This window comes from Sciurus carolinensis, chromosome 2 (assembly GCF_902686445.1).
Source record: "Sciurus carolinensis chromosome 2, mSciCar1.2, whole genome shotgun sequence".
Lineage (NCBI taxonomy): Eukaryota > Metazoa > Chordata > Mammalia > Rodentia > Sciuridae > Sciurus > Sciurus carolinensis.
In genome coordinates, this window is record NC_062214.1 from 20,108,742 (window position 1) to 20,134,499 (window position 25,758).

The 25,758-nt window shown below is 44.7% G+C and overlaps 1 protein-coding gene across 3 annotated transcripts in view; it reads left to right on the forward strand.

Annotated features, from left to right (window-relative positions):
- The first annotated feature begins 22,996 nt into the window (after positions 1-22,996).
- Positions 22,997-25,758, forward strand: part of Kiaa1755 (KIAA1755 ortholog) — a 41,171-nt gene continuing 38,409 nt past the window's right edge. Inside the window, exon 1 of one of the 3 annotated variants that reach the window (XM_047540710.1) lies at positions 22,997-23,084. In XM_047540710.1, coding sequence (XP_047396666.1) covers positions 23,064-23,084 — 21 coding nt within the window. In that variant the 5' untranslated portion in view covers positions 22,997-23,063. The remainder of the gene's footprint in view (positions 23,085-25,758) is intronic. The other 2 variants (XM_047540709.1, XM_047540707.1) reach the window with 2 other exon arrangements.

The following is a 25,758-nucleotide window of genomic DNA, read 5'->3' on the forward strand; positions in this document are numbered from 1 at the left end:
TCCCAGCCTCCCTGAGCCAGCCCTGGACTCCAGCTGCTCCAAAGAGCCAGGAGGGAGTGTGGTCATCATAGGAAAATTAGAAAACAGAGGGAGCAAAAGAAAATAGAGGTCAGCGGTGACCCCTTCACCCAGAAAGACTGGCAGACATCGTTTTTGGTGTTGATCTAGCAGTTTTTCTTTCCACCAGCGTGTGCGCCTGTGAGTGTGTGCACACACGTGAATGCCTGCTGTATGGAAGCCTAACGGGTCTTCACTTGGCGATATTGGGAATGTTTTCCCATGCCATTAAACGTTCTTCTGCTGCATTGGTTTTCTTGGACTGTCGTGTCGTTGATTTATCTTGGTTTGCAGAGGTGTTAGGACACGCAACGCCTTTCATGTTCACGTTCTGTGCCGAGGTGTCATATCCATACGGGAAAATTCACTCGTTCCCTTTCGACAAATCCCGTCACCATCATGTGATCCTCACCATAATCAAGATACGGAACAACCCCTTTGCCTGGAAAATGTTCCTTTACGCCCCTTTAAGGTCAACTCTCCCTCAAACCTGGTCCGTACCAGTGTTTTTATTTTCCTACAAGTTTGCCTTTTCCAGGATGGATATAAGTGGATCATAGGGTCTACAGAGTTGGGCTCTGGCATCTCTCATTCTGCATAGTGCTTTGAAGTTTATCCATGGAGTTGCTATCAATAAATAGCCCTGCTTTTTAAACCATGGATGACCACTGTTTTTTTGTTTTTGTTTTTTGTTTTATTGAATCCAGGGGCACTTAACCACTGAGCCACATCTGGAGCTCTTTTTATTTATTTTGAAATAGGTCCTCGCTCAGTTGCTGAGGCTGGCCTCGAACTTGCAATACTCCCGTCTCGGCCTCCCCAGTCACAGGAGCGACAGGCGAGCACCACCGCACCCAGTTCCACAGATTGCTTATCCATTCACGAGTTTTGGCTGCTATGAACAGAACATGTGTAATAAACATTCACATCCTGGCTTTTGTGTGAACATAAGTTTTATTTCTTTTGAGAAGAGACTTAGGGATGGGCTGTTGGATCCGACGGTACGATCCTAAGCATATACAATGTCATTTTTCTAAATCCAGAAAAAGCAAATTGTGTTTTACTTGTGGTTGTCTGATAGCATTATGAAAATTTGACAACAGAGATAAACTGCTAATGGTTCAATATAAACCCTCCCTTCTTTGTACTGTGTCTGTGAGGATTGTACTGTATGTGTGGCTCTGCAGTCTTTTTTCAATATTTCTTTCCATGTCGCCACATAAAAATTATCACCTTTTTTTAAATTACTGCATTACAATTACAGATTACCATATTCCCTTGCACGGAGGTACAAAACTTTATATAAACGATTCCTTCTTATTGGATATACAATTAGATTGCTTTCTGACTTGGGGCTCTTCTAAACAACATCCTTGAGCCAGGTCTTTTTTCACATTAGAGTTCTGGATATGAACTTGATGGGAATGAGTTGCATGTCATTTTATTTCATTTGACTTTTTCCTTACCTTTTTTTCCTCTTGCATACATGCAAAGTCAATACACCACACAATTTGCATTGCAAATTTAGGAGGAAAACATGATCTTTCTAATCAGCAATGCCAGAATAATTAACTATTCTTAGGGAAGGAAATGAAAATGACTCCTGATGTCATACTACACAGTAAAAATGCATTCCAGAGGGATTAGAGGCTTAAATGTAAGGGGTAAAAATTTACAGCTTTAAAATAAAATATAGAAGAGCATTTTACAGAATGACCCTTTATAATAAACCTTTTCTTAAGTGATATACAAAAACTTAAAATAGAAACATTTGCTAAGATTGACTATAATAAAGTTAAGAATGTCTGATCATCAAAAGCCCCCAGGAAGAGAACGAAAAGACAAGTTGCAATCTGCAATTAGGTATTTGCAACACATAACTAACCAAAGTGTAGCATCCAACCAAGACAGCTGAAAGCATCAATAACATGAGCAAGCACTCAACTTCATTGTCAATCAAGGAGGTATAGGTGAAGACCAATGAGATATCATTACGTACCCACTACCACTGAGTATGCAAAAATTTAAGTCAGACAGCACTGAAGCAATATGGGCATTTGGAAGGAGCTGGTGGGCATGTTAACTTTGAAAAACAATTTTCAGTTTTTGTCAATAAAGCTGTAGATGCTGTGATTGGGGCACACATACACACCTGCTTCCTCTCCCAGGTGTCCCAAAAGAAGCTCTTGCAGCTGTATATTAGCCACTCATACAGAAACACTCACAGAAGCACTGTTCACCTGGAAGGAACTCAGTATCCATTAGCAAAAGAAAATAGATACATTGTAATGTGCAGACAATGAAACAGACCCCAGCGAAAATGAATGAAGTCTGCTGCTTGTGTCAACCAGGGCGAATCTCAAAAGCAGATTGTTGAGAGGAAAGTCAAATCAAAGAGGAGTCTATTCAGTAAATTCCATTTATACAGAGCCTGAAAACAGACAAAGCAATGGAATATTTTGTTCAGGGATTTGTGTGTGTGTGTGTGTGTGTGTGTGTGTGTGTGTGTGCGTGCGCACAAGTGCAGTCAAATTGCAGAGACCAGTTGGGACATGGGAGGCAGAGGCATGGGGAGAAGAGTTTAGTTAATTTTTAGAGATAGCAAAGGACTTGGCTGGGAATATCACCAGAAAAGTTCTGAGAAGTTTCCCTAGAAGGGGACCTTTACTCAGACCTTGACTCAGGTTTTATTTATTTATGTTTTGTTTGTTTTTTTAATGGTATTGGGGATTGAACCCTGCAGTGCTTTACTACTGAGCAACATGTCAGCCCTTTCTATTTTTTATTTTGAGACAGTCTCACTAATTTGCTGAGACTGGCCTCTAACTTGCCATCCTTCAGCCTTGGCCTCCCCAGTGTTGGGATTACAGGTGTGTAGCACCAAGCCTGGCTGCAAATGAGATTCTTGACAAACATCATAGAAATGAATTTAAGGATGCATCAGTTAGAGACATGGAAATTGAATTAGGAAAACAGAGACACATTCAGGAGAGAATGAGGACCATCTTGGGAATGAGAGATGCTTTGGGGGTTCTCATGTTCCTCTTTCAAAGGGAGCTTGGTGAGGGGTGGGCATGGGAGGCATGTGGGGTGACATCAATCTGGTAACCACAAGACAGTGTGTGGTGTCTAGTCATTTCCAAGATTCTTAAGCTGACATGGTCTCTATTATTTGATAATATTGGAAAGTCCCCTAGATTATTGGTTTCTTAAAATTCATATCTCCCTTTGCTTGATCTATTTATTACATGGACTAACAGTACACAAGCTAATTGTCATAAGTGGGTGAATTTATGGTAACTCTAAGGTTTACAGATTTCCCAGAAATCTTAGGAGTGACAGGCCTGGAAGAAGAACGAACTTCTTCCATTTATTCAGGGATAGATGGACCTGAAAAGGCATATGGAATTTCAGATTAAAATTATATTTCCTGTCCTTCCTTTTATCTCCTTTCTATCTGTTTTTCTATCCTACCTCAACGGCCTGACTTGCATTTGCAAATGAACCAGTCCCAAGTCTTCGACACCCTCTTTACCTGCCTCTCATATTCCAAGTCAGTAGTTGTGCCCCACGTCAGGCCAGAGCCTCGTGCTAGGCAACGAGAGTGCCCACCCGGACAGCCCCAAACCTGCCAGAATTACTTAAGTAGCCAAGCCTAAGATGTTTGCTCTGCCCTGTCTTGCCTTTCCTGTGGAAACCTCAGTAAAAGTTCTGGTCTTCACTCCTGCTTCTGCCTCCTGACCTAACTTCCAGCCTTCCCATGTGGCCCTGTGTGACAAGGCCCGTCCCCTTCTACTTGGAGGATAATCGTGAAATTCACTTTCTTAAATACATTGCTGTGTTCGAGGGTATCTATCATCTTTCTTTAAATGATACATGAATGTCTCTGCATCTGTGGCATGTTCTACATAAAAATGAAAACAAAATCCATAGTCATTTTATTTACTAGTCACATATCATTGTGTCATTATTAATTTCTTAGTTTTGATAAATATACCAGGCTTATGTAAGGTGTTAACACACAGAGGCGCAGGTGGAAGTTATGCTGGAATTCTTCATACTGTCTTTGCATCTCTTTTGTAAATCTAAAGTTATTTCAAGGTAAAATTTTTGTTTTGTTTTTTAAAGTAACATGGACGCTGGGCCATGCGAGGCCTTGGCGGTCACTCAGAAGAGTCTGGATTCTGTTCTCTGAGCTGTAGAATAAATACCCCAGGAGGATTTTTACAAAGTGGGGCTGGACCCAACTATGTGATAAGATACAACACAGCTTCTAAGGAATTTCAAATCACGTCCTAGATGCGGGACAGAGCTTCCCTGACCGGATGAAGACCATCTGAGGTCCCAGGTCATGTGGGGGGACATGGGGGTGGAGCCAGAGAGAACAGAGCAACATTGATGGATGGGACAGCTGGGGTGGGGGAGAGTCCCAGGCCTGAGAGATGGGGAGAAGCCGGAAGGACAGAAGACACAGGGCTGAGGAGGACCAGAAAGGGAGCCCAGGGCCCGAGAGATGACTGGGAGCCCCCACCTCAGGTTCCGGAGTCCCCCACGGAGCCCTGAGTCTTCTCCCTCCCCACACTTCAAGGCACCTCATTCTCAGTAGGTCTCCCCGCACAGGCAGGGCCCGACTTCTCCCTCCGGCAGTGCCGGGAGGAGGCCTCGCCTGCCACGCCCTTCCTCTCTAGTATTTCTGCAGGTCTTCTCAGTTTACAGGTTTCTCTATCATGAAGTCAGATCAAACGGCCCCTTGATTCCATTCCAGGTCTCCTCTGAGCTGCCAGCCGTGAATCCCTCCTCAGACCTCACTCTCTCTTCCACTCTCCCCAAATTTACATGTTCAAGTATTACCCCGCCAACCAGGTACACAGAAAATGACCTTATCTGAAGAAATGGCCCTGATGAAGGTATCTGAGCTAAGAGGAGGTTATTAGGGTGGGCCCTAAGCCAATGGGACTGGTCCTAATTAACAGGGAAAATCTGGACCTGCCTGTGGATAGAGAGGAGGCTATGGGGACATAAATATGGCTGCCCACCAACCAGGGAGGGAGGCCTGAAACAGCTCCTTCCCTCATGGCCTTCAGAAGGAACCAACCCCAGGCTGGGGAAATAGCTCAGCTGGTAGAGTGCTTGCCTCGCAAGCACAAGGCCCTGAGTTCGATCCCCAGTACCGCAAAAAAAAAAAAAAAAAAGAAGGAACCAACCCTGCTGCCCCTGGATTTCGGATCTTGGGACTATGAGAAAATAACACGTCTGTGGTGTTGTGTTTCGGCAGCCCTATGCAGACTCACCCAGCTGAGGAGGGAAACTGAACTTTGCTTTGTCCATCTCACAGATTCCGGTGCCAAAAACAATACTTGGCACACAGCAGGAACTCAATAAATATTTGTTGTTTGAATAAATGAAAGAATGTCTTGCCCAACTCAGTGAATACTCCTTTTGGTCATCTGATAATTATTTAAAATATATTTATTAGAGTAGGGGAAAAATGTAAAAGATGCATTAGTCATCTTTTTGTTGCTGTGACCAGCATACCTGACAAGAACAATTAAGAGGAGGAAAAGTTTATTTTGGCTCACAGTTTCACAGGTTCTGTTCATGGTTGGCAAACTCCATTCCTCTGGTCCTGAGGTGAAGCAAAACATCATGGTGGAAGGGTGTGGTGGAAGAAAGATGTCAGATTCCTGGCTCATGGCAGCCAGGAAGCAGAGAGAGAGAGTGTGTAGAAGGAGCCAGGAACAAAATATAATCCCTAAGGGCACACCCCCAGTTACCTACTTCCTCCAGTCATGCCTCGCCTGTCCATAATTCCCTCCCATAATTCAAATTATGCATCCATCAAAGGGATCAATCCACCCATCAGGTTATAACTGCCATAATCTAATCATTTCACATCTGAACATTTCTTCATCAACACATGAGCTTTTGGGGGGACTCCTCATATCCAAACTGTAAGAGACACAAAAATATAAACAGTGAAAAGCATTACCTTTCAGATTTGTCCTAGGAAAATTCAAGCAAATAGCTATCAGATGTTACATAGATGGGTGGTCTTTTAAAAACGTCTACAAATCGTTCCTTGTTGAGCATACTTTTATACTTTCTTTGTGGAAACTAGCATGCAAGATGATCTCCCACCATCTCTGCCTCCCATAGTGAATAGGGCTGATCATAATAGGATATTGAAGAATTAGCGTGTGGCTTCCAAGATCAGGGCTTAAGACATTACGGTGGATCCCTTGCTGTCTCTGGGATCACTCTCTCTGGGGGGAAGCCAGCTGCCATGTAGTGTAGACGTTCAGGCAGCTCCTTGCAGAGGTCTAGACCATGAGGAACCAATGGCCTCTGCCAACAGCCAGCACCAGTTCATCAGCCATGTAAGTGAGCCATCTTGGAAGCAGATCTGTTATCCCACCAAGCTTTCAGATGACTGTAGCCCCGGCCAACATCTTAATTGTAACCTCATGAGAGACTCTGAGCCAGAACCACCCAGCCAAGCCATTCCTGAGTTTCTGACCCACAGAAACTGTGAGAAGTCATGAAAGCTCATTGCTGTTTTAAGCTTCTGAGTTGTGGGGCCATTGGGCATCCAGGAATAGGTAACTAATACAACCTTGAAGATTGTTCCACAGCAGTCCTTTCTGTTTATTGTAGGACAAAATTTCATGGGTCTGTTTCAGTCCTCAACTTACCAGGTCTCTGAGCAGCCTTACCATGGCCTGTCTCTCTCGCATCAAAGCATCCTTGGCTCCACTTGAAAGACTCTTCCTCACTTTCCTTGGGGCGAGACAACTCTTTCTCTGGCTTCTTTGTGGGCTTCAAGTCCCTCCTTAATTCCTGGGGCTTCCTGGATGCTGGGGTTCTGTCCTGTGCCCCTTTCTCTCTCCACTCAGCAGTCATGAGCCATCTCCAATGCCTAGGGGGTCAAGCCCTCTCCTCAGGCCCCCCATGCTGCCAACACCTCACTGCTCGCTCCAGCTCAGATCTCTCTCGAGTCCAGATCAGCATCTCCCTGGTCAGGGAAATCTCACAGGCGTGGGAATCCCAAACTAAACCTATCTTGTCCCCAGTTCTGCTCATCCTTGGGCACCTCCACCTAAGAAGTGGTCCCACCACCTAACGGTCACCTGGCCTCTCCCTGACGCCTCCTTCCCTCCCTGGCGACAGCAGCTTGTCCAGCTCTGTGAGTTTTGCCCCTTGGATAGTGAGTTTAGCATTTCTGTTCTCCTCCTCGTCTCCAGATGTCCTCTGCCCACAGGGCAACCCCTGTCTCCTCCTGCATGGCCACCATAGCAACCTCCTCACTGGACATTCTACTGCTGCTCAGTTCATTTCCACATGGAGGTCAGAGTAACTTCAAAATCTAAACCTGACCATGCTCCGCCCTTGCTTAAACCTTTTGCTGGTTTCTTACACCTTTTGAGAAGAAGATAAAAGAAAATTCTTAGCAAGTCACATAAGATCCTCCTGAATCAGACCATCACCCTCCCTCTAGCCTTCTGTCACTTCTGCTGCAGGACCTCTGCATGTCCTGCTCCTCTTCCTAGAACACCCTCTACTTGATTTTTTTTAAAAAATATTTTTAGTTGTCAATGGACCTTCATTTTACTTTATTTATATGTGGTGCTGAGAATTGAGCCCAGTGCCTCACACGTGCTAGGCAAGGCTCTACCACTGAACTATGACTCCAGCCCCCTTCACTTGATTTTTTTTCACACTCTGTTTTGCTTCCTTCAGGTCTTTACAAATGGCCATTTCTTAAAGAGGCCTCCCTGGCTGCCTTCCAAGGAATGGGAGCCCTCAGGCCCTCACCCTGCTCTAATCCCATCCCTGGCACCCATTTCATTATAGTCTTATGCAGTCGTTGGCTTATCAGTGTGATTTTTTTCTCTTTCCCACTAAAAAGTAAGAGTCAGGAGGGCAGAGATTTGGTCTACTTTGTTCATGGTGCCCAGCACCTGAATAGGCTTCATTATGTCAATACACATAATGAATGAGTGGACTTTTTTCCTCTTCCTGCCTCCCACGTTGGACTCCAGAGACAAGGAACTGCTTTTGGCTGCCCACGCAGCTCTTCCCACCTTTGAGCCTTAGCTCTTGCTGATTCACCTGCCTGGGCCCTTCCTCCTTTGCAGATGCCTATGGCTCCCTTCAGTTCTGCTGGAGTCACCACCTCCTCTGGGCAGCTTTCCTGACCATGCCTCTTTTTTTTTTTTTAATTTATTTTTATTGTAAACAAATGGGATACATGTTGTTTCTGTTTGTACATGGAGTAACAGCATACCATTTGCATAATCATACATTTCAATAGGGTAATGATGTTTGATTCATTCTGTTATTTGTTCCTTCCCTCCCACCCCTCCCACCCCTCTTTTCCCTCTATACAGTCCCTCCTTCCTCCATTCTTGCCCCCCTCCCATCCCCCATTATGTGTCATCATCCGCTTATCAGTGAGATCATTTGTCTTTTGGATTTTTGAGATTGGCTTATCTTAGCACGATATTCTCCAATTTCATCCATTTGCCTGCAAATGCCATAATTTTATTATTCTTTATAGCTGAGTAATATTCCATTGTATATATATACCACAGTTTCTTTATCCATTCATCCATTGAAGGACATCTAGGTTAGTTCCACAGTCTGGCTATTGTGAATTGAGCAGCTATGAACATTGATGTGGCTGTATCTCTATAGTATACTGATTTTAAGTCCTTTGGGTATAGGCCAAGGAGTGGGATAGCTGGGTCAAATGGTGGGTCCATTCCAAGTTTTCTAAGGAATCTCCACACTGCTTTCCAGAGTGGCTGCACTAATTTGCAGCCCCACCAGCAATGTATGAGTGTACCTTTTTCCCCGCATCCTCACCAACACCTATTGTTGCTTATATTCTTGATAATCGCCATTCTAATTGGGGTGAGATGGAATCTTAGTGTAGTTTTGATTTGCATTTCTCTTATTACTAGAGATGGTGAACATTTTTTCATATGTTTGTTGATTGCTTGTAGATCTTCTTCTGTGAAGTGTCTGTTCATAGCCTTAGCCCATTTGTTGATTGGGTTATTTGTATTCTTGGTGTAGAGTTTTTTGAGTTCTTTATATATTCTGGAAATTAGTGCTCTATCTGAAGTATGAGTGGCAAAGATATTCTCCCACTCTGTAGGCTCTCTTCTCATTGCTGATAGTTTCCTTTGCTGAGAAAAAGCTATTTAGTTTGAATCTATCCCAGTTATTGATTCTTGCTTTTATTTCTTGTGCTATGGGAGTCCTGTTAAGGAAGTCTGATCCTAAGCCAACAAGGTGAAGATTTGGACCTACTTTTTCTTCTATAAGATGCAGGGTCTCTGGTCTGATTTCAAGGTCCTTGATCCATTGTGAGTTGAGTTTTGTGCAGGGTGAGAGATAGGGGTTTAGTTTCATTCTGTTGCATATGGATTTCTAGTTTTCCCAGCACCATTAGTTGAAGAGGCTGTCTTTTCTCCATTGCATATTTTTGGCACCTTTGTCTAGTATTAGAAATTTGTATTTATTTGGGTTTGTGTCTGTGTCCTCTATTCTGGACCATTGATCTACCTGTCTATTTTGGTGCCAATACCATGCCGTTTTTGTTACTATTGCTTTGTAGTACAGTTGAAGTTCTGGTATTGTGATACCCCCTGTTTCATTCTTCCTGCTAAGGATTGCTTTAGCTATTCTGGGTTTCTTATTCTTCCAGATGAATTTCATGATTTCTTACTCTATTTCTGTAAGGTACATCATTGGGATTTTAATTGAAATTGCATTGAATCTGTATAGCACTTTTGGTAGTATGGCCATTTTGACAATATTAGTTCTGCCTATCCAAGAACATGGGAGATCTTTCCATCTTCTAAGGTCTTCCTCAATTTCTTTCTTCAATGTTTTGTAGTTTTCATTGTAGAGATCTTTTACCCCTTTGGTTAGATTGACTCCCAAGTATTTTATTTTATTTTTTTTTGAGGCTATTGCAAATGGAGTTGTTTTCCTCATTTCCCATTCAGCTGTTTCGTCGCTTGCGTATAAAAATGCTTTAGATTTATGCGTGTTGATTTTATAGCCTGCTATTTTGCTGAATTCATTGATGAGGTCTAGAAGTTTTCTGGAGGAGTTTTTTGGGATCCTCTAAATATAGAATCATGCCATCAGCAAATAGTGACGGCTTAAGTTCCTCTTTTCCTATTCATATCCCTTTAATTTCTTTGGTCTGCCTAATTGCTCTGGCTAGAGATTCGACGACAATGTTGAATAGAAGTGGTGAAAGAGGACATCCCTGTCTTGTTCCCGTTTTTAAAGGGAATGGTTTCAGTTTTTCTCCATTAAGAATGATGTTGGCCATGGGCTTAGCATAAATAGCCTTTACAATGTTCAGGTATGTTCCTACTATCCCTATTTTTTCTAGTGTTTTGAGCATGAAGGGGTGTTGTATTTTATCAAATGCTTTTTCTGCATCAATTGAAATATGATTCTTATCCTTAAGTCTATTAACATGATGGATTACGTTTATTGATTTACGGATGTTAAACCATCCTTGCACTCCAAGGATGAACCCCACTTGATCGTGGTACACAATTTTCTTAATATGTTTTTGGAAACAGTTTGCCAATATTTTGTTAAGGATCTTTGCATCTATATTCAACAAGGATATTGGTCTAAAATTTTCTTTCCTTGATGTGTCTCTGCCTGGTTTGGGTATGAGGATGATATTAGCTTCATAGAATGAGTTCGGTAGGGTACCCTCCTTTTGTATTTCCTGGAATACTTTGAGAAGTATTGGAATGAGTTCTTCTTTGAAGATCTTGTAGAACTTGGCTGAGAATCTGTCTGGTCCTGGGCTTTTCTTGGATGGTAGATTTTTAATGGCTTCTTCTATTTCATTGCTTGATATTGATCTGTTTAAATTGTGTATGTCCTCCTGGTTCAGTTTGGGAGGAGCATATGTCTCTAGAAATTTGTCAATGTCTTCGGTAGTGTCTATTTTATTGGAATACAGATTTTCAAAGTAGCTTGTCATTATGTTCTGTATCTCAGTGGTGTCTGTCATGATATTTCCTTTTTCATCACGAATTTTAGTAATTTGAGTCTTCTCTCTCCTTCTCTTTGTTAGTGTGGCTAAGGGTTTGTCTATTTTGTTTACTTTCTCAAAGAACCAACTTTTTGTTTTGTCAATTTTTTGAATTGTTTCTTTTGTTTCAATTTCATTGATTTCAGCTCTGATTTTAATTATTTCCTGTCTTCTACTACTTTTGCTGTTATTCTGTTCTTCTTTTTCTAGGGCTTTGAGCTGTAATGTTAGGTCATTTAGTTGTTGACTTTTCATTCTTTTCTGGAATGCACTCCATGCAATGAATTTTCTACTTAGTACCACTTTCATAGTGTCCCAGAGATTTTGATATGTTGTATCGTCGTTCTTATTGACCTCTAAGAACTTTTTATCTCCTCCCTGATGTTTTTTGTTATCCATGTTTCATTCAATAGCATATTATTTAGTCTCCAGGTGTTGGAGTAATTTCTGTTTTTATTTTGTCATTGATTTCTATTCTCAGTCCATTATGATCTGATAGAACACAAGGCAGTATCTCTATTTTTTTGCATTTCCTAAGGGCTGCTTTGTGGCATAACACATAACACATGGTCTATTTTCGAGAAGGTTCCATGTGCTGCTGAGAAGAAAGTGAATCCGCTCGTTGATGGATGGAATATCCTATATATGTCTATTAAGTCTAGGTTATTGATTGTGTTATTGAGTTCTGTGGTTTCTTTGGTTGGTTTTTGTTTGGAATATCTATCTAGTGGTGACAGCAGTGTGTTTAAGTCACCCAGAATTACTGTGTTGTGGTCTATGTGATTCCTGAAATTGAGAAGGATTTGTTTGATGTACAGGGATGCACCATCATTTGGGGCATAAACATTTACTATCGTTATGTCTTCCTGATTTATGGTTCCCTTAAGCAGTATGAACTGTCCTTCTTTATCCCTTCTGACTAACTTTGGCTTGAAGTCCACTTTATCTGATATAAGGATGGAAACCCCCGCTTTTTTAATAAGTCCATGTGCGTGGTAGGTTTTTTCCCATTCTTTCACCTTTAGTCTCTGGATGTCTTTTTCTATGAGAATGAGTCTCTTGCAGGCGGCATATTGTTGGGTCTTTCTTTCTAATCCATTCTGCCAGTCTATGTCTTTTGATTGATGAGTTTAGGCCATTAACGTTCAGGGTTATTATTGAGATATGATTTGTATTCCCAGTCATTTGGCTTATTTTTGGTTTTTAAGTTGGCTTGGTTTCTCCTTTAGTGGTTTTTCTCTAAGGTAGTTCCTCCCTTTGCCGATCTACATTGTTGTTTTTCATTTCCTCCTCATGGAATATTTTGTTGAGAACATTCTGTAGTGCAGGCTTTCTATTTGTAAATTCTTTTAACTTTTGTTTACCATGGAAGGATTTTATTTCATCTTCAAATCTGAAGGTTAGTTTTGCTGGGTATAGGATTCTTGGTTGGCAACCATGTTCTTTCAGAGCTTGAAATACATTGTTCCAGGCCCTTCTAGCTTTTAGAGTCTGGGTTGAGAAGTCGGCTGCTATCCGTATTGGTCTCCCCCTATATGGAATCTGATGCTTTTCTCTCGCAGCCTTCAAAATCCTATCTTTATTTTGAACGTTAGGCATTTTCATTATAATGTGCCTTGGTGTGGATCTGTTGTGATTTTGTGCATTTGGTGTTCTGTAAGCCTCTTGTATTTGATTTTCCATTTCATTCTTCATTTTTGAGAAATTTTCTGATATTATTTCATTGAATAGGTTGTTCATTCCTTTGGTTTGTATCTCTGTGCCTTCCTCAGTCCCAATAATTCTTAAATTTGGTCTTTTCATGACGTTCCATAGTTCTTGGAGATTCTGTTCATGATTTCTTACCATCTTCTCTGGGCAACTTTATTTTCAAGATTCAATATTTTTTCTTCATTGTCTGAGGTTCTGTCTTCCAAGTGGTCTGGTCTTTTGGTGATGCTTTCCATTGAGCATTTTATTTGGTTTATTGTTTCCTTCATTTCAAGGATTTCTGTTTGGTTTTTTTTGAGAATCTCTATCTCTTTGTTGAAATGATCTTTTGCTTCCTGCAGTTGCTCTTTCAGCTTATTGGTATTATCATTCATTGCCTGCATTTGCTCTCTTATCTCATCCTTTGCTTCACGAATCATCCTAATCATGTATAATCTGAAGTCCTTTTCTGACATTTCTTTTAACATACTGTCATTGGATTCTACTAATATAGAATGTAGATTTGTTTGGATCATTTTCTTCCCTTGTTTTTTCATGTTGTTCATGTATCTTCCCCTCTAGCAGTGCAGATCTGGGGTATTGCAGATTTCCCCCTATAGGCTTATAGTGGCCCTATAGGTTCCCAAAACCCATTCTTTAAGGGGAGATCAATATTAGCAGTGCCCAATTCAGACACTATGCAATCCTAGACCAAATAGCCCCTATGAGGACAATAACAAAATTGTCATAATAAACAGAATAAGTTCAAATATTATCTTCAGTAAAACAAACATTTTGCAATAAGGTCTGCAGTTTCAAATGGACGACAAAGAGGATGCAGAGGGATGTAGAATGTGGCTGTTAATGGGATAAGAAAAGAATATACAGAAGTTCTACATAATAGAAAGGGTGAGAGTGTAATCAAAAAAAATTAGATGTTAGCATGCAAAAAAGGGAGAAAGAGACTCTGAGGGAACAGGTAAACAAAAGGAAAAGAGAGCAAGAAAAGTAAAGAAATAAAAACTTAAACTTTTTCAATAAGGAGAAAAAAGAAAATCTACAGTATAACAGTCATATAGTAATGAAACCTCCCAGAGTTCAGTAGCCTGATGCATGAGAGGTACCTGACAATGAGCTTCAAGCCTCCAGCAGGCGTCGCAGGAAGGGATTTGCCCCACCTAAAGATCGGAGCTCCGGTTTCCAGGATTATCCAAGGTGGCCGCTCTGGCTTCCAAATGTGTTAGCAAATGGGGAGCTGCAGCTCAGGGTGTGGCCGTGGTCAGCAGGAGGTCCTGGAGGCGGGTTGCAGTTGGTTAGGCAGGGGTCCTGGAGTTCCGGCGTGTTTGGTGTGGTTGTGGGATCCTGGAGACCGGGTGCAATCAGTCAGTCTGGGGTCCCAGTGATATGGCGCAGTCAGTTGGTCTGGGGGTCCTGGCAGCAGGGAGCAGTCAGTCGATGTGAGGGCCCCAGAGGCAGGGAGTGATCGGTCGGGCTGAGGGATCCTGGAGACGGGGCTCAGTCAGTCTGGCCAGGGGTCCTATGGGGCCTGGCTGTTGTCTCAAAATGGCGGCAACCACGTGTAATCAAACCTGCAGGTACTGTCACAGTGAACTTCCAGGCAAGAGCAGGCAGCTGGTGCTCCACTGGTGGTCGGCGACCAGATTGCTGACTGTTGTCGGTCAATGGGGAGGTGAACCTCGTGCATTGGTTGATGGATAGGTGTAAGGCAGGCGATGGACAGGCGAGAGGCAGGCAAATGGCGGATGATAGGCGCCTGACAGTGAGCAATCTGCACTCAAAAAACGTGTTGATATGCTGGCAGACTGTCCCGGCCCCCTCCCGCGCCACCGCCACTGTCCCGCAGGCTCCGCAGAATCCTCCTGCTCCTGCCAAAATTTTTCCCATTAATCTGACCATGCCTCTTTGCCTGCTGGGTTCTCACTTCCTCCATATGCCCATTCCTGGGCCCCAGAAATGTCTCAGACATTTCAAATGCAGTTCTTATCACTGTGCTTTGGAAGAATGGACTTGTTTGTTTGCTTTCTCGTGAGTTTATTGTGAGCATCTTGTGAGCAAACCCCCTCTCTGGGAAATCCTTAGTGAAGGGCCTGGTACGCTAGTTTTGAGTGACTGTCTCGATGAATGAATGAATGAATCAGTTGGTTAGACTGGATCCAGCCATACATCTTGCTCTGAGATCCTAAGCAGGTCCCTGTCCCTCTCTATGTCCTATTGTTTTTCAATCTTTATAAACAAGGGTCTAGAACCAGCTATATTTATTAAAACTGCAATTTCCAGTCCTAGCCCTTTGGGTTCTGAGCTTTGCGGGGAAGAGGTTATGTCTGTGTGTAATAAACCCCTACAAGTCATTCTTCTGTGACAACAGATGGAACTATGCCTTTGGAGGCCCCTTCCCACTCTGCAGACCTGAGATTCTGCTTTGTAAGAAACCAGAAAGCAGAAGCAGCACTTTGAGGGCCTTAGAGGAGAGTCCTGGAGGACTCCCAGGGTGGGGACAGGAAGAAAAGTGACCGCCTCCCCTCCCCCCTCCCCCCAGGGCTGCAGACTGAGTCCGGGAAGGAAAACAAGCACAGCTGCCCAGACAATTCAGCCCTTTCATCAGCAGCTGCGTTCTGGGCTGGCTGGAGGGTGAGACCAGCGTGACCCCGGCCCCCTCCTTGTCGCTGGAGCACCCGCCCAGTGTTTTCACACCAAGGGAAGAGGCCTGGAGTGTCCTTGGGTGTCCCTGGATCCCCAGAATGGGGGAAAGGAGGGAGAGGAAGCCAAGGATTGGGGGAGGGAGACGTCAGTGCTGAGGGCCCCTGGGGAATGGGAAAGCCTGGCTACACAGAGGCCATTGTGGGGATGCGGCTTGGGGACAGTTTTTTGCAGTTCCACCCTGCAAAGTCATATGGGCAGATTCTACATTCCCTCCCAGCCCCCAATATACCCCAGCTTCCCTGTGAAATGAGTGCCCCACCGCAGATCTGGTGATGTTGGAAAGAGGCCTTCCGGGTGCCTGCCATTCCCAGCATTCCACTGTTTGGGGTTAGATCCCTGGGCTAGGAGTCAGGATGGTAGATTCAAATCCTGACTCTACCATGGACATCTTGCAAGGCAGGAGGGGGTAAAATGGAGGGTCTCTGTACCCCGTCATTGCTGGGCATGTCAGAGTACATATTATCCACGCGACATCCCTGTGGACACTGACCTCGATCACCTGGCTGAGGTAGTATTTGTCAGTAAAGTCACTCTTCCCCCTTCCCACACTATACTCTTTGGAAGGAAGTCACTAAGTGCGGTTCACACTTTGGAGGGGGAATGACGCTCCCTCTCCTTAGGGTGCGGTACCCACATGAATCATTTGGTATTCTTCCGCATGGGAGATTTGTCTGTTCTCTCCCATTTATTTATTCACTCACTTACTTCTGTCAGCAGAACGCTTTATTTCCTCACTCAGATCTTTCCAGCATGGGTCACTGGAAGGTCTTTCAACCATGTCCTGTGTCCCTTTGTCCTGCCTCCCCTACCGTGGGGCTTTTCCGTTTGTTTAAGCATCTGCTTACCTTTTGATGTGCCATGATGCTCCAGGGTCATCGCGGGTATTTCCTATTCCAGACCTAGAACCAGCTGTTTCTCCAGCTGTTTTCCCTGGTTTCTCTCACTGGAGAAAGGGATTAGACACCCAACTCTGCGTACGTGGTGTGCTCATTGCTACTGGGATGTCAGGGGCTTCTGAGCTCTCCATCAGCTGACAGAGCAAGAGAATACAGATGTCTATAACTTCTGTAAAATATTTTGTTTATATCTATCAATCTACCTGTATCTTTATTATACTACCATCTCCAACTGTATTCTCTAGTTCATGAATTATCCTACTTCCTGACTTGTTTGTACTCTCTCACTCAAACGGGGAGACCCAAGCCCTTCTTCTGATGATCATGTGGTGAGAACTTGGACTAGTGGGCGCCCCTGGACTTGGCTCCTCTTGACTGGGCCTCATTGGTCTTTGAGCTCACTTGCTGTCTGACACAGAGGCTGGACTCTGCCATTCCTCTTAGGACCCTGGCTTTGCTTAGTGGGGAATGGCACTTATGAACCCAGATCTGGCACCAAGCGTGCTCATTGCTGTGGGGATGTTGCTGTTCCCTGGTCACCGGTGCCAAATTCTTCAACTAAAATTCGAAGGCACGGAGCCCTCCCCCATTCCCCATTTTAAGCTTCCTTTCCCCATAGTAAGAACCCTAATTCCTAAAACATAGATGTGTTCACACCCTTCTTCCATCATATGACACAGAGATAGTAATTTCAGAATTACAACATCAATCTCTTAGACTCCTAGGGCCAAAAGTACTTGAATTGATAATTTTCTTTGTGTTATTAATTTGATATACAGTTAAGTTCATCTTTTTTTAAGTTTAGAGTTTACATTATCTTTTTATTTAATTTTATTTTTTAACATGTAAAGTATTTACATGATTAAAAAGTTGGGGCCACATAAAATTATTTTTAGGGAAATGTCATTCTCCTCTCTTTTTTTCTCCATTATATTCCCACCAAGTCCTTAAGAGTAACCATTTTCAATTAGTTTCTGTTTTTTCCTTTAATTTTTTTTGCATAATGAATTTCTTAAATGAAATATTTTTATTAAGTGAAAGGTGGCATACTATATACAATCCTTTGTACCCTAATTTTATTTTTTTGCTTAACTATATGTTGGAAATCCCTCCATATAGGCCATGTGTATAACATTCACTTGTATACCTTAGTTTTCTCATTCAGTTTTATATGAATGAATATTTTGCTATTAATATGATCCTTTGATGAACTTAATAATAAATAGCATTGTGTATAAAGTTGTTCTTCTTTTTGTTTTTGTATTTGTGGGATTGCATTGCCATTGTATATACTAGACATGAAAGCACTGAATCAGAAGATAAGTGCATGTTGTTTCACTGGATATTACGAATTCCCTTTTTAAGGCTTGCTACCACCGGACATCTTCAGGTGTTGGTCAGTTTTCCATTACTGTAACAAAATACCTGAGATAATCAACTTATAGAGAGAAGGTTTATTTTGGGTCATGGTTTCAGTCCACAGTCAACGGGCTCACTTGCTTTGGGGCTTGTGGCAAGACAGTGCATTATGGCAGGAAGTATGTGGTAGAAGAAAGCTGTTCATTTCATGGTGGGGAAGAGAAGAGAAATCTGCAGGGACTGGATACCCAGCACCCGCTTCAAGGGCACATTCCTTAAGACCTAAGACCTCTGCCTAGGCCCATCTCCAAAGGTTCCATCTTGTCTTAATAGCACCAAGTTGAGACCCAAGACCTTAACACAAGAGCTTTGGAGTGACATTCCAGATCCAAACCATGGCACCCACAACAATGTGTGATTGTGCCTATGTGCCCAGAGCCTCCCTAACACGTGCTGTCTAACTTTGAACATTTGGCAACGTAATAGATGAGAAGTGGCATTTTAACACAGTTTTGATTGGTATTAAACCTTCTCCTATGGGTCAGTCCATCTGTGTCTCCGTTTCTCCATGACATGAGCTGTGTCATTCCAAACAATGCTGACACAGTGGATCTCAGGGTGGGCCTAGCCCCATGGATGGTTGGTGACTGTAACACCCACCATGCCTTTGAGGCCAGTGAGGTCTTCCCAGAGGGTCACAGCTCCTCACTTCCCCTTTCTGATTCTTGAAGGCCACCAGCCCTGCTCTGAGTCCACAACCAGCTGAGGGAGGAATGCTTCCCTTGCACAAAGAAGGCTCTGAGCGAGGAGGATGACGAGGCTTCTGAGAAATGCTGGAGCCTTGACCTTCTCCACTGTTCAGAGGGTCTGCCGGGCCAAGGACCTTGGGTGGGAAGGACAGTGGGGACTGCTGCTGGAGGAAGCTGGGCTGGAGACACAGGGCACCCTGTCTTCCAGGATGGTTGTTCCAGCTTTTGGTTGAACCCTTGGCTCAAGACTCCTCTACTCCATCCTCCCGTTCCTGGTTATCTCAGTGACCAGCCTAAAATTTAGAGGTGACCATGGCACTCCTGGATTAGAAATTCTTCCAGCTTTCCAGGGCATCAAACCCATTTGAGATTTCCCTTACTTTTCCATGGAACCTCCACTCCTACCTAGTACACCTTTCACTCATCCATCCCATCCATCCATCCATCTATCCATCTTCTATCCATCCATCCTTCCACCCATCCATCCATCTATTTGTTATAGTTGTCTATTAATGCTTAACAAATTATTTCACAACTCAGAGCCAGAAACAACAATAAACTCATTGTTTCCCATAGTTTCTGTGGATCTGGTGTTTGGAAGCACCTTCACTGGGTGGCTCTAGCTCAGGGTCTCTTGTGAGGTTGTATTCAAGTTGTCATCTGGAGCTGCAGTCATCCGAGGCTGCGCTGGGCTGAGGATCCACTTCTAAGTGAGCTGGGCTCACTCAAATGACTGACAATCATGCACCACTTGGTGTTAACAAATGACTGACAATCACCACTTGGGTGTTTCCACATGGCTGGTTGAGTGTCCTCACAACATGGTGGATGGCTTCCTCCATAGCAAGTGAACCAAGAAACAGCCATGCAGATACCATAATGACCTAGTCTCTGAAGTCAGACACCATCGCTTCCTCCACATTTGATTCTTTACAGGTCTCAGAGTCCAGACCACACTGAAGGGGATTTCACCTTAAAAAGGAGGAGCATTAAGAAATTTGTGGGCACATCTTAAAACCCTCACACTACCCATCCACCTAGCTGACAAGCACTTATTTAGCTCTTGCTGTATGCCTTGACCAGTGAACAACGCATAGTCCAGAACCTCAAGGAGCAGCAGGTCTAGATCAGGGTGCACACTCAGATGTCCACAGCCTTCAGGAAGTGTTGTGGATGAGCCAGTGAGCCAGGCAGGGGCTCCGGTGAGCTGGATTGTGGTGCCTGGACAGAGGAAGAGGAGTTTAGGTGAAGCCTCCCAATTTTTAGATGTTGACAACTAATTCCATGGTAGGCTTTTTAAACTTCTGCTTGCCCGATTTCGTGAGTGCTCTGCCAGCTGGCAAACTTTGATGCAGCCACACCAGATTTCTCCATCTTCCCCGCAAACATTAATTCATTCAACAAACATTTGTATGCTCCTTTCCACGCATTGCGGACGCAACTTGCAGTGACCAGCTGTGTGCTGTGTCTTTGGCTTGAAATACTTTTTCACCTTTCTCCCCACAGTGAAGTAGTTCCTTCTATTTCAGAGCAAATGCTCCTTCCCCTGGGAAACCTCCTTTAGCTTGACCTGGAGGGTGTCACTGGTTCCTCCTTGAGCTGCTACCACATTTGTCTCTGCGACTCCATCAGCGACCCCTGCCCGGCTAAGCAGAGGGAGGAAGATCACCCTGGGCCCGAGGCATAGCTTCCCAGAGGAAGTCAACCTGGAAGGATGCACAGGACTTGCAAAGAAGGAATTCCCTGGTGGGTGGGGGGAGGAGAGGATGAGCCACACCAGAAGCAGAAAGTGGGAGGTGCTCAAGGCTGGCGGGTCTCTGCTCCTTCCCTCAAGACTGTCCCAGCAGCTGCAGGGCTTAGGACGGCCTCCCCAGATGACGAGGGAGGAGCCCGACAGGCCCCAGGAGCCCAAAGCCACCAAGGGAGAGGGGAACAAGAAGCCCAGGTCCCGGATGAGTCACTGGTGGAGTTTGTTCCACAAAAACAAGAAAGGGCTGGACTGGGAGGGAAAGAGAAACTTCAGGGCACAGGACAGAGGCTAAAGGACTTGCTGGTTGCGGCACTAATTGGCCCTCAGGGGCCCCTGCCTGGAGGCCTCTAGGCCCAGGCCCCTGAGAGCCCTAACTCTTGGCTTTCCCTCTACTGGGAGCCTGACCCTTCTCTAGTACTCATGGCAGCCCCCTTGCTGGTAGATGTCCCTGTCGTCCCTGCCCCCTCCTACTATCTCGTCTACCCAGCAACTAGAAGAATCTTTTAGGGGGAAAAACCCCTGTCCGATAATCTGATCACATTACTGGCCTCTTTAATTCCCTCTCACCAGTGGTTTTTGTGGCTCTAAGGAGAAAATTCAAATTCCCTGGTCTGCAGAGCCTTGCCCACCCTCCCGTCGCCCTGTGTTGGTCACTCTTGGCCTCTTCTGTGCTTCTAAAATGCTCTCATGTGGCAGGGGTTTTGCATGTGCTGTTCCTCTAACTGTTCCCGGTGACTGTCACTAGTGAATGCTCCTGCTCTCTGTCTCAGCTGAAGTCCCCAGGGAGGGCCTCCCAGACCCCATTGGGTACCTCTGATTCATGCTTTTCCTCTTCCCTTTAAGACTTCACTACTAAAGTCTCAAGGACTTGATCACTAGCCAGCGTGGTGGCACCTGCCTGTCCATAATCCCAGCTATTCAGGAGGCTGAAGGAGGCTGAGGCAGGAGGATGGGACCTGTGTACCTGTTATGGTTTGGATGTGAGGTGTCCCCCAATAGCTCACATGTGAGACAGTGCAAGAAGGTTCAGAGGAGAAATGACTGGGTTGTGAGAGTCTTGACCCAATCAGTGAATGAATCCCCTGATGGGGATTAACGCAGTGGTAACTGAAGTGGTGGGTGTGGCTGGAGGAGGTGGGAATTAGGGCGTGGCTTTGGTATATATTTCTGTCTGGCGAGTGGAGTCTCTCTGTTTCCTGATCATCATGTGAGCTGCTTCCCTCTGCCACACTCTTCCCCATGATGTTCGGCCTCCCCTCAAGCCCTAAGGAATGGAGCCGGCTGCCTATGGACTAAGACCTCTGAAACTGTGAGTCCTCAAATAAACTTTTCCTCCCCTAAAATTCTGGTCATTCCTATAGACACAGCAGAGAAAAAGCTGGCTACAACAGTTCCCACCACCCTCCTGGTTTCCGGGAGAACCTCTCCCTTCTCCAGGCAGCCCTGGGTAGAGACACCATCCTGTGCCCCCACCCAGGGGCGGGCCTATGAGCTCTTCCAGCCAATCAGAATGTCCGTTACCCTAAGCACAGCGATTGGTTCGTAAATAGACACGTGGCCCAAGCAAGGCCAATCAGGGAATTACTACTATGATATCAGGAAAAAGTCTTGTCCTTGTGGTAGGATTGCTGAACTGAGACCCTGCAGGCACAGAACCATTGTCTGGCACCCACTTCTCACTTATAAGATTCTTACACTTTTCACTTAAGCGAGGTCGAGTTGAGCTTCTGTCACTTGCTATCAGTGCCATCAAGTCCTTGATGGGAAGGGCCAGTTTTTCCAGGGCGGGGTGGAAGGTTGCTACTGTGCCCTGCAGTCTCCCTGCCTATCATTCGTTGCCCCACCCTCACAATAACCACTGCACCCCCTCTTCATCCATCAAAGAGAGCACCACTCTTTCCAACCCAGCCCACTGCAACTCGGGGCTCACACCACCTGTGCCCTCTGGGAATCAGAAGTCAGAGACAGAGACGTGCAAGAGCTTAATGGGGCCAACAGCCATGAAGGTGAAGGGGAGACAGACCAGGAGGAGCAAGGGAGAGCCACTGGATCCTGATGCAGATCCAAGTTCTGTTAAAGGAGTGGGGGAGGGAGGAGGACTGAATGGAAAGGGCTGAGAAAATCTTATCCAGAAGCCCACCAGAAAGCACTGGTAGAGGAGAAGAGTTCCACATTAAGCAGAAGTGTGGAACCCTTGAACTATGGTTTCATTATGCTTAGTCTCCACCAAAACTCAAACATCAAGGTGGTGGACTTCACCAGGTGTAGCATCTGACCTTGAACTCTCCAGCTACCAGAATCATGAGTTGAATAAACCTCTTTTCTTTATAAATTACTTGGTCTCAGAGATTCTGTTACAGCAACAGAAAATGGACTAAGGCACCTTGCTCACAGTGCTTGTTAGGGGCTGCCCAGGAAGCGTGTAGTCTTGGCTCAGATGCTGAAGCAGATCCTCATGACATCCATGTATCAATGGGCTCTTTCTTGAAGGGGGCTCTCCATGGCTATTACACTGCCGTAGGACCTACTTATTATAAGAAGGGCTTGTAAGGGGTTCTAAGACAAGATTCAGACCCAAGCATTCTGCTCTGGAGCCTGTGTCTTCTTTAATGCCAGTCTGCCTTATCAATCTTAGACCTCAGATGACAAATAAACACGGAACCATGAGAAACCACATCAGTTGGTAGCAGCTGCCTGCACTCTGTGTTGAGGAGGATTCTGAAGTTGCTTCTGGGTTCAACAGGAAGTTCCATGATTGATTCTTGATGTCTATTGTGCGTAGGAAGGTGAGTATATACATGCGTGCCAAGTATTTGGCATCCTTCAAGTAGAAATGTGTATTTATTGAACGAGTGAATGTATCCTGAATCCCATAACATTCTGCTTAAATTAGGCTGCTCCCTTCTCCCAAATAAGCCTGAGTTCTGGTGAGGTGTCCTTGAACCTGGCCCTGGGAATCTCAAAATCATAGGTAGAAGTGCCATTTGCTGAGGACCTATTATACACCTGGCACTATTTTAAACTCTTTCAATGCATTATCTCACTGGATTCTCACAATCCAGTGAGAAGAAGAGATTATAACCTCTTAGGCTGAGGAAACTCTAGCTCTGAGAAGGGAGGGATCTACCCAGGACCACCCAGAAAATCAGCAGCAGAGACCATTTCCACATCCCTTCTCCATTTTCTTCACCCCACCATCTGCACCATCTGTCAGATAAATGATGAATTTTGTTGTTTCTCAAAATCTAGTAGCAATCGGAGCATGATTCAGTTATTCATTTGCCAAAGAGAGAGGAAGTGAATGCTTGAATGGTCTTTGGAAAATTCTTTGGAAAGTCCCTGAGAGACGAATGAAGTTCAGGCCCAGAGTTGAACCTACATATTAGAGGCTGATTTCCCAACCATCGATCCCTAAACATAAACAGACACTATTTTATGTCCTGCCAAATAGGACATAAATGCTGAGAAATTTATATTCACTAACTGATTGAATCCCCTACCACAGTCCCCATGAGGAAGTCTGAGGCTGTTTGTTCCTGTTCTTTCCAAAGGATGAATCTGAGATTGAGACAGTTCAGCTTCCTTGAGTTCACACATATTATGGGTCCAAACCACACAGGTGTGTGTGTGTGTGTGTGCGCGCACATGTGTCAGCGGTGTTGGTTGTGTGTGGAATTGTATCACATGCAGAGTGTATTTTTGGAAGAACGTGCAGGGGTGTAAAGGTGTGAAGGGTGTCCAGGCCCCCGGAATGTACTGTACTGGTGCTTATTGTTAGCTGCTCAATCATGTCCATTCCTCCTTCTTATTCAATCTCATTTTCTCTTGGGTGACCTACTGTTTATTCCTGATATGTGCAGTCTCAGTGGGACCCTGGACACACGACCCTGTTAGAATCTCTTAAGGGTTTGAATCGAGCAAGGAGTGACCCCAGGCAGGAAGAATGCTTGGGATTCGTTCAGCAACGTAGAGGATAACACAGTTTCTAGAATTCCCTAGTTTTGTCCTGTTCTGAAATCCACAGTTTACTGTTTATCTGACAATAGGCCATCTCTTTCTCAGCTTGTCATCTCTAAAAATGAGGACAGTAATTCAATCCGTCTCATGACTCGCCCACGTAGGAAAGCATCTGCGAGTTCTTTTGGAAGGTTCTGCTTTGGTGTTTGTCTGTCTTGATGCAGTTCCCTCAGTCTGCAGTGTTTCCAGTTCATTCCTGGAGACTCGTGGCCCCTGGAGCATCCTGCATGCTCTGTGCTTTCCAGAGGATGGGCCCCCAGTCTTCTCGCTGATTCTGTGAGCCCCCATACCTTCCCAGTCCGCGCTTTCTCTGCTTAACTAATTCAGAATGCGTTTCTGTTGCCTGCAACCCCAGAATACTAGCTGTTATGTTATTGTCTCATTGCAACCTGGGCCTCTAAACCCTCCAAGCTGCCACCGCCCGTCCCCACTCCTGCAGAATTCTGCAGCAGGCACCAAGTCTGTTCTCTCCTAAACACGTGCACTAGTGACACCAAAACCACCCCGACTGTCCTGCAGGTGGTAAAGTGTTTTTCATTGCTTGATAAACACCATCAAGGGCTCCTCAGGGCTGTGTGGTGTAGTTGAACTATCGGGGATTGTTAGTCTTCAAGGAACGATGAGCAAATGGAGATCCATGGGTTGTGAAGGTACTTGTCAAAGGCTACAAGGCGAGAGGGGTGGCTCTTAGTTCAGGTTCCCTCTGCCAAAACACTGGGTCACCTGTGGGGTTGGGAATTGGGCCATGGACAAGTCTTGGGTTTTGAACTTAACCCTTACCACCAGGCTTATCCTTTTTTTCAGTTCTTTGCTCAATTCTGATTTCTTTCAACTTAATGCTACCTCAGGACCTTTGCACATACTGTTCTCACTGACTGGAACTCTGTTTCTCTACCCAACCTGCCACCCCACATGCTGTTCCTGGAATCCCTCCCTCTCAGAACAAGCCATTACATTCCCCTTGTAGGTGATCCGTCCTAAGCAATCCCTCTGCAGTTCCTGATGTCAACATTTGTGTTTCTGCGTCTTAGCAATTACCTCACTCGGTTATTTTTTCTGCTTATCTGTTTCTTACTTGACTTCCCCATTAGATTCTGTTACCTGAGAACAGAGACGGTCTTGTTCTGGCTCAGTGCTTGGCACAGCATTTGATAAATAAATGGACGAATCCCTGAGTCCTCCACCCAGAAATAACTTTGGCTGTTTGGACTCCTCTAACAAAACGCCTTAGGCTGGTGACTTCTAAGCAACAGAAACTTATTCCCAGTTTTGGAGTCTGGGAAGCCCAAGATCAAGGCACAGGCAGGTTGGGTGTCTGGTGGGGGACCCGTGTTCTGCTTCACAGATGGCGCCTTCTAATTGTGTCCTCACGTGGTGGAAGGAGTCAGGTGCTCTCTGGGGTTCCACAACCCCTCCCACACCAGGTACTGGGATTGAGCCCAG